At 55.3% G+C, this 11,761-nt stretch overlaps 2 protein-coding genes across 3 annotated transcripts in view; one reads left to right on the top strand and one right to left on the bottom strand.

Moving 5' to 3' along the window:
• The window catches only part of LSM12 (LSM12 homolog), an 18,950-nt gene extending 16,256 nt beyond the window's left edge, over window positions 1-2,694 (bottom strand). The window contains exon 1 of the mRNA XM_025196859.1: window positions 2,672-2,694. Within this exon, the coding sequence (XP_025052644.1) occupies window positions 2,672-2,694 (23 nt within the window). The remainder of the gene's footprint in view (window positions 1-2,671) is intronic.
• On the top strand, window positions 2,033-11,761 carry G6PC3 (glucose-6-phosphatase catalytic subunit 3). 2 transcript variants are annotated; one of them, XM_025196907.1, is made up of 7 exons: window positions 2,033-2,203; window positions 2,678-2,910; window positions 5,552-5,658; window positions 6,998-7,088; window positions 8,137-8,255; window positions 9,012-9,153; window positions 10,147-11,761. In XM_025196907.1, the coding sequence occupies exons 2-7, from the start codon at window positions 2,693-2,695 to the stop codon at window positions 10,505-10,507; spliced, it is 1,038 nt and encodes a 345-aa protein (XP_025052692.1). In that variant the 5' UTR covers window positions 2,033-2,203; window positions 2,678-2,692; the 3' UTR covers window positions 10,508-11,761. The 2 variants fall into 2 exon arrangements, with proteins under 2 accessions (XP_025052692.1, XP_006017922.1); XM_006017860.2 differs by lacking the exon at window positions 2,033-2,203 and adding an exon at window positions 2,397-2,599 and having other exon boundaries at window positions 2,683-2,910.

Raw genomic sequence — 11,761 nt, 5'->3', positions numbered from 1 at the left:
GGGCCCAGCGGGCGGAAGCGGGCGGGATGTGGCTGGGGGCGGGGCCAGGAGTGGAGGTGCGGGGCCGCTCGTGCCTGGAGAGAGCGTGACCTTGGTGGGGGGGAGAGGCGAGGCTGTGCTGGAGAGGATGAGGGTGGTGCCCCTCCCTGCAGCACGGGGAGAGCCAGGACCCGGGCATCGCAGCCACCGCAGCGGGTGTTAGTTGCCACCCTCTCGCACAAGGGCTCTTCGCCCCCACCTCCCGTTTAGAAGAAAAAGCGTGGGGCACAAAGGCCCGGGGGGCAGGCAGCCCCTGGGGAAGCAGAGCAGCGCCCTGGTCCCAAAGGCCGGACGCAGAGGGGAAGGCGCCGCTCGCACCTTGAGCGGAGGAACCCACCCGCGTGCCGCTGCTCTGCTGAAAGCGCCTCGCAGTGACCCCTATAACATCCCCTTGAGTTGCCTGTGAAGTGCCGAGAAAGGGCTTCGTTTCCCTGTGGAAGGCAGCAGCTGAGAGGGTGTTTGGTCCTGCTGATGAAAGGCAGGCGAACTGCAGAGGGAGGGCTTTAGTGCTTCTCGAGATGCAAGGCTGGGGAGGGAAGGTACCAGTGCCCAAAAGAGGGGAGGAAGCCACTTTACTTCCATTAAAGATATCAGAAAGGTCAAATGTGGCCTTCCCCTCTGTGCTGGGAGGCTGCCGGGATGAAGGGAATGGAACCTGTTGGGTGGGGGGTTGGGACGGGTTGGGCCTGGATTCCCTAGCGGTCACCTCTGCACCCGTCGGGGAGCCGTGGTGGTAGAGATCATCCTTGAAACCAGGGATTGCCAATGACCAGCTATTTGCTTCAATCTACCCCTGTTCGGGGCAGTACAAGGCAGCCCCCAGTTGGCCCAGCTGTAAATGGGCATGTGGTTGGTCAGGCATGTGGGCAGTCAAAGGAAGACACTGATACTGGCATCATCACTCCCTAGGGCAGCAGAAACAGGTGCCATACTAGGACAATGAGCTGTTAGGCATGGGCCTGATATGTAGGGCTTTTTTTTCCTAATAGAAGTATTGAACTGCAGGACTTCTTTTCCTGAAATGGCATCACGAGGCATCAGATTTCATTTCTTTGTCATTTCTAGAGAACTGGTTATTCACAATTTTCTAGGATCGATAAGAACATTTCTAAGACAAAGGATAAGTGGGTGAGGGGAACTTTTTTTGGGGGGGGGGAAGGAGTTGAGATTCAAATCCTCAAAACTTATAAAAAGCAAACAGTGGAGTAAAGCTACTTCTCCCCTGCTGACAGGTCTTCCTTTACCGGCAACTTTTCCCTGGGGATGCTGAACGCTGCACATATTAGGAACAGTACAGACATGCATCTGATGGGATGTTTCAAGGATGACTTAAGACTTTGGTTACCTCACCATCATCAGGACTCTTGCTTAGAGGCCATCTACTGCTCCAGTCGGATTGGAGCAGGCATAGATGGGAGATGGCATAGATCAGGCCTTAAAAGAGCAGAACCAGGAGGATATGATGGATGGGAGGCACAAGGGTGTGATGATAATTGTAGGGGATGCACGGGCTGGGGTTGGGAGGAGTGAAGAGGAAATGTGACCAAGAGTCTAAAAGGGTGATAGCCACCTAGGTTTAGAGTATTGATAGGTGGATTTGGGAATGCAAGGATGAGATCTGGGGACATGGGTAGGAGTGGCTGCAGCGGGGATCGGTAAAATGCGGTCTGCGGGCTGCATCCAGGCCATTCTGTCCAGCCTGCAGGGCCCCTAAAAGTTTTAGAAAATCAATATTTATCTGCCCTGGGCTGCCTGTCATGCAACCCTTGATGGCTGGCCAAAACTCAGTAAGTGGCCCTCCGCCCAAAATAATTGCCCGCCCCTGGGCTACAGGGAGGAGAGAGCTAGCTGGGATTGGAAGACAGGAGGGACTGGCTGGGGTAGGGGTGAAGGGGCATCCAGGATTAGGACGGGTTTAGAGTGGGCCAGGGGCACGGGTTGCGCTTGGGGCGCAGGCGTTGAAATGGAAGGGTGGGGCGGGGTTCACGGAGACAAGCGGCAGCAACGAGCAGCATCGCCCTGCCCGGGCTGCGACTGGCAAAGGGAACGCGTTGCGAAGTAGCATGATCCCTCCCCGGCCCCGTGCCCGGCGGCTGCAGAGGCCTCTGGGAAATGTAGGCAGGAGTGACGTGAAGTGGCGGGAAGAGGAAGCATTTTCTGGAGCAAAAATCTTCACATCAGCCTACAGATCAAACAACTATTTAATGCGCAGGGTTTTTTAATCACTGTGCTGAGAGTCTACTCCTCTCTGCACAATTCAGATAGAAGTATCCTCCCGCCTCTGCCCCTGCCGGGCCGGGCTGCGGGGCGGCAGCTCCGGTGCCCCCGCCACCCCCTGCGTGGAGGCCGGGTCTGGGGGCCGCTCCTGCACAGCCCGGGGGCCTGTGTCTGCGCCGCCCCGGTCCGCCAGGGCAAGGGGGCGAGGTAGGAGGCCACGCAGGGAGAGAGTCGGGAGCCTGAGAAGGAGGACGGATGAGCCGGGCGTCCCCAGCCCCTGTGCCAGTTGATCGCCTCCATCCCCGCAGCCTCAGGCCTCTGAGCTATTCCTAGTGATCCCATGGTAGGCGCAGCACATGCCCCCTTGCGCCCCCAGACTCGCCCTGCTGGTGCTGCTCAGGCCTCACGCATGTGCCTTTCTTCCAGCCGCGCCGCCATGGACGCGCTCTATGCCAGCGGGGTCCTCTTCGCGGAGGTGCTGCAGTCTGGGCCGCCCTGGCTGGAGAGGTTCTGGCTCTGGGCAACTTTCCTGGGGGACCCTAAGTGCGTCTTCATTGTCTGCTTCCCTCTGGCCTACTTCCTGAACCGGAAGGTCGGGGTGGCCGTGCTGTGGATAGGCTTAATCGCCGAATGGCTCAACGTGGTGCTCAAATGGTGAGAGGCGAGAGCCTGGCTTACGCTGATGAGCTTGAAAGCCTGGTGCTGCGTGATGGCTTTGTAGGTTACCTGCAAGGATCCCGAGCAGCCCGGAGAAGAGCAAAACTCCATTAAGGAAAGGCAGATGGAGCAGATTCACGCAAGACAGGCCCGTGTGTAGGTATCAAACATGATAGCTAGGGCTGCAGCCTCCTAGTTCGGCCTTCCTTGAGATGCCAGGAGCTGTAGTGGGGGAGGGGCAGGGGACAGATCTGTCTGGTCCAGCCCTGCATAGACACTGTCCCATCCGATCTCTTCCACTGTGAGAGACTGGACACGGGGTTAGGTGGACCTGTGAGCTGCCCCTGGAGGACAGACGTAATGTTTTTATTGCCCAACACAGAAGCTGAAGTGCCTGTGCCAGGTCCCTTGTGTGAAGGGCCAGTGCAAATCCATCCCCTTTGGTGCACTGTAGAGTCCAGTTTTAATTATCCTGAGCAATGGAGCAAACCCAGTTTCCTTTGGCAGATTGTTCCACAGCTGTTGATCCCACTGAGGGGAGACACCCGGTCTCTTGTGTTTCTGATAAGTCCCCCAAAATGCAGCGTGGGACCCAGCTCTCCCCTGAATCTGCCTTTCCTTAGTGAAGCCTTGCTCCTCCTACTACAGCCTCCTGAGGCCATGTGTAGCAACTCTTCTCTGTCCTTGCTTAGCCAAACTCTTCAGCTTCTTCCTTATAAACCATCCCAGAATCCTCTGTTCTTCTCTGAATCCTCACCCTGTTGTGTCTTTCTGTCACCAAATTGCCCACAGCCTGGTCCTCCCCACAGAACAGGCATTTGTCTCCTTTATTTGTGCTGCCCGTACATGGCCCGGTCTCGCCCATGCTGTCCAACCAGTCCTAACCTACCAATAAAGTGAGAGAGGGCAGTGCCCTTGAGGGGCCATATCCTCCATTCCAGGCCTGACTCCCTCTTTCTCAGTCTAACATAAACCTAGGGTCTCAAAGGCAGCAGAGTTACATGGAGGAATGGCTGATGTTGCAGGGCAGAGACTTGAGCCCCGGGGGTGGGGGGGTGTTGCATGGCTGGGGAGAGCAGAAGCAGACCTCAGTTTGTCATTACAGTTTTCCCCACCACTGATGATGCCCTCAAGGATAGTCAGATGGAGCTTTGCAAGGCTTTGGGGATGAATCCTTTGTGCTGCTTTGAGCAGCTCAGCCTCAGGCGTCTGAACTAATGGCCCAAGAAATCCCAGGTTTAATTGCTCAGAATAGTATTTATTACTTGTTTTCTCCCAGTTCTTCAAAGTTGTCCTAGGAGATCCCTGGGAGAGCACACTCAAGCTTGCTCAGTACAGCAGCAGCTGCATGCAGCAAAGTACAGTGAGCTACTCCTGCAAAGAGGAAATGACAGAGAGAAACCCAAGCACTCTCTCCAAGCCATGGGCTCCATGTGTGAAAAAAAGAAACCCAAGCAGCTGCTTACAGCAGGATTCCTTCCTCTGACATAGCCAGAGGTGGCCACTAGCTGAGACAGGACTCTGAGGTGGAGGGACCCACTGAGCTGATCATTACTGCTATTTGCACGTTTGTTTGGTGGCTGCATGAAAGATCCCACTCCCCTTAGCCAGGCTGTGGGAAAGCGAGGCAGACTCTCTACTAGCTTCTGAAGAAAACATCAGTTGAATCTTGCAATGAAATCACAATCTCTAGTGACAATGGCAGAGGCAGAGGCTTCCAGCCTGACTTGAGTTCAGTCAAATTTGAGGCAGTACCCAACGGAAAGGCCATTGTTTGAGTTTGGCAGCTGAAACATCTTTGCCTTGGATGTAATCAAGTGAGGATAAACCCGGCATGGCCCTGTGTGATGATAGCAGGGCACTGTCCTGACACGCAGCCCCATCTGAATCCTCCTAGGCCAATCCAAGTGCTATCCAAGGGGCAGGGAACCCAGGGGTTACCCAGAGCTGCTTCATGCTGTCAGTGCCACTGAGTCCCAAGCAGCTTGTCCTCCCAGCCCACATGGGCTCAGAGAACCTGATCCAAATCCCACTGAAATCGATGGGAGTCTCTCCATTGATTATAACAGGCCCTGAACTGGGCTCTAAGGGTCCCATCTGATCTCATCCAAAGTCAGCAAGAATCTTGCCACTGACACCTGTGGACGATGGATCAGGCCCAGCACTCACTAGTATCACCCACCTCCCTTCTGCAAACCCCCACACCTCTGTCTGCTTTTCTCCTTCTTCCTCTCTCTCTATCCTTGCTTTATATCCTTTCCTTTCTGTCCTTTCCTCCTGCTGTTCTTCCATAACCTTTGAGCCTTCACTTAACAGCCAGCAACCAGCAGTCACAGAATGTATTGGCCTGATCCTGATCTCAGCTCTTTCAGGACAGCTGTCTTCAGCAGAGTCACTCTGCATTGACACCTCTGTCACTGGGAACAGCTGGCCCAAACTCCATATTGCATGCTCTGGGGTAACTTTTCCCTAGGCTGGAATGACTTATCCCCATGTAAGAATGAGTGTTGTGTGTCCCCTCCAAAGTAAACCTGCTGTGTGTCTATGCCCACACACTCCAGGAAGAGCATAGTGGCGGGGAGCTTGGGGCCTTGTGTTTTGTGGCTTTCACAGCTCTGTCTCCTCTTCCTGCCCTCAGGTTCCTGTTTGGTGAACGGCCATTCTGGTGGGTCTACGAATCCGGGTTCGCCAGCAAGGACAGTGTCCAGCTACGCCAGTTTCCTGTCTCCTGTGAAACAGGGCCAGGTGGGTTATGGAGAAGGCTGGACCCTCAGGTTATGTCTCCAGGAAGTACCGCTGCTCCGATAGCCAGACTTCCTCTTCTCAGAGCACCAGCCACTGACCCCCACCTGCCAGTCCCCTGCCACTGACCCCCCTGCTAGTCCCCTGCCACCGACATGCTGCCCTCTTGAGGCAGAGCATGGCAGCTGCTTCGCAGAGCATGGCAGCACTGCACAGCAGTTTAGGACTGGAAGTGAGGATGACTGTGATGCTGAGTTGAAGCAGCAGCAGGCATTCAGGGAAGTAGAAAGTAACATTGGAATCTGGCCCAGAGGGCTGGTTGCACTTTGCATCAGAAAGTTGTGGGATCTGTTATGACCACAACACGGCCCCCAGGAATTAAGCCTACTGCATGGGTCCAAGGTATAGAGAGAGAATTTACTTTTCTATGAGCTTAACTAGTGTGCTGCAAACTAGGTCACATGGTGCAGACAGTTACTCAGGAGCTCAGGACCTGGTGGGGTCTCCTGGGCTATTGAGTCTAGTGCCCTTTGATCACAGGCAGCCATTTCTTCAAAGACTTTTGAAAATCATCCACTCTAGTCAAGTGCTTCTTCCTCAGTTGCTCCATCTGTCCCATGTTGCTGCTGATATCTGCCCTCTTTTGCTAAAGTGCCCAGAGATCATGTGCGCTAAAGAGCTGAGGGGGCCCAGCGCTGTCTCCTGGGATACTGAGTGCTGATTTAGCACAGTGCTCCATTGCATAGCAACAGTGGGGCGAGTCATGCACAAGCCACTCTGCACTCCTCCCAGACTGGCACATTACCATCCATACATCTGCCCTGCCTTGGAGGCAGCCAGCCTCTGCCATGCTCAGTCCCCTTACAGGCCAGGCCCAATGGTTCTTAGGAAGTGACTCCCATCAGCACTAGCCTTGAAAGAGGAAAGCATGGGGCATTGAGGGCTGAGCCCTCCCTTGGAAAACCGCAGCAGTCTGCACCAGCCAGGCACCCATCCTGCAGAGTTGACGCTGGCTCTGCCTAATGGCGCTAACTGGAGACAGCCCAGCTGAGCCAGCCATTAACTCTCCCTTTCTGCAGTTCCTCCATAGTGCCTTTCCTAGACAGGCCTCAAAGCAATTGACAGAGGAGGTCAGTTTCATGACCCTCATTTTGCAGGTAGGGAAACTGAGGCACAGGGAATGAAAGGACATGCTCAGCAGCCCAGTGGCAGGACAAGGAAGAGAACCCAGGTGCCCCAAGCCCCGTTCTTATCCTCTGGCTTATCCTGCTTCCCACCTTGACTCATTCTGTCAAGGGGATGGGAGAGAATATGTTTAACCCTTTGCATTCCCTCCATGCAGGTAGCCCCTCTGGTCACTGCATGATCACAGGGGCGGCCTTGTGGCCAATGGTGACAGCTCTCTCGGCAGCGGCCTCCCGACACTCCAGCAGGTGGGTGCTGTGTGGTCCCTGGGTCAGGCAGTCTTCTGATACTGGCTGACCACACTATAAGACAGCTGAGCCTCTGCCCAGGTCTGGCTTCATGCTCAGCTTATCCCAGTGAGTGTAAACTAAACACTAAGCCTTGAGGTCTGCAGCAGGCTGAATTACTCAGGGCTTGATTCTCTCTTACTCAGAACACGGGGTCCTCATTCACAGAAGTGCCAGTACTGGTCAAACGTGCCCATTCAGACCTGGCAGCAGATTGCAGGCAGTTGGCACTATGCAGGGCAACAAAGGACCAGCCCCAGCTGTCTAAGAACATGATATCTGGCCAGCCCAGCCCAGCTGAAGAGCTTAAAGCCCTGTTGGCACACATGGAAGGAGGGTTTGAGCTGGGTTAGCTGCCATTTTTGAAACCAAGTGGTTAATACCAGGCTGTGCCTCCATTCATAGAATCATACAGAAGTAGGGCTGGAAGGGACCTCCAGAGGTCATCTAGTCCCACCACCTGCCTGAGGCAGGATCATCTCTATCTAAACTATCCTATATAAATCCATAATCTAACCTCTTTTTAAAACTACTGTTAACCCTGATGCAACACAAAGCAATACCCTAACCTGCCAGAGGTAAAGCAGGGGGGCCCTGGCAGCCAACATCCTGCAGCTGTATCTTAACAAAAGTTGTGTATTAACAAAAAGTTGTTAACATACATTCAAGAGATCCCAGGTAGAGGGTTATGCAGCAGCTCACCCAGGCATCAAATCATGAGCCTAAGCACGCACTTAAAAAATCAGTCTGTGCTCTGCTGAATCAAACTCAGCACAGGGCCCATGTGAGTAATGGGGCAGCCCATGGCTGAACAGGACACTTTCTAGCAAATGCAGCTTCATCTCTGCAAATGACTTGCCCAGTAGGGTCCTGCCTTTGTTTTTGCAGGAATTTCACCCAGTTTTCAAAGACAAAGCCCCAACTTGCAGAAGCCACTAGGGGCGGTCTCTTGCTGCAGTCTCCTCCCCTTGGATTTCTTCCACTGCCCTGCCTCTTCCCTCTCCCACAGCCGCCTGGTGCATCTTGCACCCTTTGTGGGTTACTTCCTGCTCCTGCTGGCCGTGGGGCTCTCTCGCATCTTCATTCTGGCTCACTTCCCCCATCAGGTGCTTGGTGGCATTCTGGCAGGTTAGTAGCCTGGGAGAGGGCTGCGGAGGGTAGGAGGGAGCTCTAAGGCCTTCTCTAGCCCTGGGAGACGCATTCCCTTCCCCTTGTGAGGAAGGAGATGGGTACTTGGGTTCTGGCTGTAGGTCCAGCTGGGCTAGTTGGGAGCTGAATCACCTACAAACGCCCTTATGGAAGGCACCAAGCTGGGGGCTGGCCCTGCTCATGGCTCTGCCTCTACCCTCACTTCTGTGTGAGGTAGCCAGGCCATGCTAGAGCTGTATGAGGCTGCACCAGCCCAGTCACCTGCCCACAGCCTGGCTGTGGACGGTGCTGCCAGCTGGAGCAACTTCACATATGACCTGCCCAGAGCAGCCAGGCTAGAGGTCATCGCAGGCTGCCCTCACTCCCAGCAGTGTACATATGTCAGCCAAGGCACCCCCCTACAGCACCACAGGTGTTCTCCAGTGCCAGAAATCTCACCCCCCAGGACCAAAGCATTGCACCCAGCACCCCCCAGGGTTCCTCTTGCAGCACTCCTGGCATGCAGTGGATTAAAATCCCCTCCCCACACCTTGCTGCACATGAGCAAGTACTTGGTGCTGCTACTCATAGCAGCAGTGGGACAGCAGCTCCCATTGCTGACTGCAGGGGTGGAGCTGCTCGCCTGGTGTGGGCCAAGCCACATCCTCCACCTCCTCCTCCCCTGAGGGAGGTCAGGCTCCTTCCTCCGCAAGTGAGAGCCCCATCCCTCCAGATCTGCCTGTTCTTGCTGTGCAGGTGCTGCCCTGGGCTGGCTGCTCGAGGCCCACGTCCCAACAGGGAGGGAGCTGCGTTTCTACGGCCTTACCTCACTGGGCCTGCTGCTGAGTGCCTGCCTGATGTACTGTGCCATGATTGCCCTGGGCACAGACCTTGACTGGTGAGTTCCTCAACCAGGAGGGGCCCCTTTGTCCCGCTCTGCAGAGCTGAAGTGGGGAGGTACTTGTAGACCTTAAGCCCAACTGCACTGAGCAAACAAAGGCAGAACTGAGCTTGGGTCCTGAGCAGGTGCAAGGTATGGCTGGGTAGACTCAGTGGGTTCTCTCTGCTCCAGCTGAAGACACCCCCCCCCCAAGTCTGGGACATCTTCCTTCTCCATGGGGCTTTGTACACAGGGTTGCCCTCCTGCAGCTTCTGGGTACAATGAAGGAGCATCCCCCTAGCCCAGGAAGAGGTAAGCTGTTGTACAGTGGAGCTGCAAGGAGGCACAGTGACTCCAAGGACAGGGCAGTGTTCCCAGTCCTTGATCTGCTCTGCCCCCAGTTTTGCCTGCATAGCTGTGTCAGTGGGTGCAGGAAACACACTCCTACTTGACCTAGGGGGGAAAAATCCCTGATCTGAAAGATGGCAAGTTTGGCCAGAACCAGGAGGAGGTAGACCAGAAAGTCCTGGGACTTGGTGGGGCCATGGATGGAGACTGCATAAAGGACAAAGTGCAGGAAGAGGTGCAGCTGCAACCTGGAGAGGAAGCAGTGGAGGGGCTGGAGCCTTGGGTTAGAGACAGACAGGCTGGCAGCCAGCGCCCATGTGAATTCCAGGGCTTCCAGACATAAGAGGGCTTCTGCTGGCTTAACTCAGGTAGCCTGGGGTGCAGGTGATAGCTGGGATGCCCTTTCAGTTGCCCTATGCCACATCACTACTAGGGGGCTTCAGGGCTCTAGTTCTGCTATGTTGTAGTTAGATCCTTGAGGCAGATGTGGAGAGGTGTGCAATGTTTTCTTTCCCATGGCTCCTGTGCATACCCTAAGGATCCTGCTGGCTTCCAGCAATGGTTGGGGCCTGTAGGAGAGTCCCAAGCCTTAGCTGACAGGCTTCTTGGTGCAGGGTGCTTCAGAGAGGGGTCATAAGCACTGCCTTGTCCCCATTGCTGCAGGTCAATCCACCTTGCCACCACATGGTGCAGGAACCCTGACTGGATCCGCATGGACACACGACCCTTCGCCTCGCTGATCCGAGACAGCGGCACAGCTCTGGGCCTGGGGCTGGCTGCTTGCTCCTCCACTGCCATCCAGCAGAAGCATGAGGGACCCAGCTGGAAGCACAGAGCCGTGTGTGCCCTCGTGGCCCTGCCTGCCCTGCACCTGCTCAGCAACACGCTGCAGCCAGAGAATGTTGCATTGTGGTATGGGCTGAGCTTCGTGAAATATGTCGCCTCCCCATGGGTGGTGGTGGTGCTTGTTCCACATCTGGTGCACTCCATCCCATACCTGCAACCCAAGCCACATGCTGCGTAGCATCTTCTGCGCAGCATTTGACCCACACTCCTCTGCCCCAACCTGTCCGATTACACCCCCTGGCCCTTCCATGTAGCTAATGCTCAGGTGCTCTCACCTTCTATAACCCCTCACTGGATGCTCTAGGCCCAATTCAGTTCTCCTCCATGGGCTTGGATGCAGCTAGCATGAGCAGCAGGCTCAGCATCAGGTCCTCATTGAGTGAAGAGCTCAGATCATCTCTTTCCACATGGGCAGGCAGCCTCCCTCAGAGAGGATCCCAAGGGCCAGGCTTTAACCAAGCAGCAGCTTGCACCAGTCCCGAGGGGCTGCCTGTGCTGAGTAAGAGCACCAAGCAGTGTTGCAAAATGGCCACTGCGGCCTCTGCACATGGGAGCTCCATGCCAGAGCCATTTGGTTGTCCAGCAGCTGTGGGTCTCCCCTGCTGTCTTCCCCTCCCCCTGCAGGTCTCCCCTGAACCCAACAAGGTTGCCAAGAGCAAGGGATTTGGGGGCAAAGCACAAAGCACCACAGAGTGAGGTAGGGAGGCTGGAGGATGGGGCTGGGCCCCGGGCAGCTGCTGTGCTGCAAACTTTCCATCCACACTAGAGATGTGATGTTCGGTGACCCAGGGGCCTGACTCAAGACAGTGCTTAGTGCTGTTGTACCCTATTCCCAGCTGCACCCCTTTGCAAGCACCTGTGCAGGGAAGCAGTGTATCTGCTTAGCCCAGGCCAAGGCCCCGTACCAGAAAAAAAAAACCCTCAGCAATCCGTGCCGTTACGCTAGCCTGGGACATGGCTGCAGGCAGATGTAGGCCCAGGTGGTTGCCCCTGCTGAGTACAGATCCTTTGGTCATGTGTTTGTTGTCAGTGCCAATGCTAAACCCAAACCTCTGGAGCTTGAAGTGTAGAGGAGGGAGGAGGGGCTAGGTTTGTACAGGATGACAGGAAGTGTCAATCACTGTGCAGCTGTTGTGCCAAGTGCAGGCAGCAACTTGATTCAAACCAAATAAAGGACCATCCTGCCACCTATGAGCACTCAGTGCATCATTGCAAACTAGAGAGCAGCAGCACCTGGGACGTGCCAAGGTGCTGAGATGCAGGGGTAAAGCTGATCTGCACAATGGGGCCTGGCAGCAGGGATGATGGAAAGGGATTCTCACTGAGCGATGGGGTCCTGACTTCCTTGACCAGTGGGAAGAGGCTGGGCTCTCCCCAGGGTCCTGGGCTTGCTGCTGGCTCTAACCTCCCTCTTCCCCACCCCCTTTCATGC

This window comes from Alligator sinensis, unplaced genomic scaffold (assembly GCF_000455745.1).
Source record: "Alligator sinensis unplaced genomic scaffold, ASM45574v1 scaffold444_1, whole genome shotgun sequence".
NCBI classification, from domain to species: Eukaryota; Metazoa; Chordata; order Crocodylia; family Alligatoridae; genus Alligator; species Alligator sinensis.
Note: the sequence above shows the minus strand (reverse complement) of the source record. Positions and strands in the feature narration are given on the sequence as shown.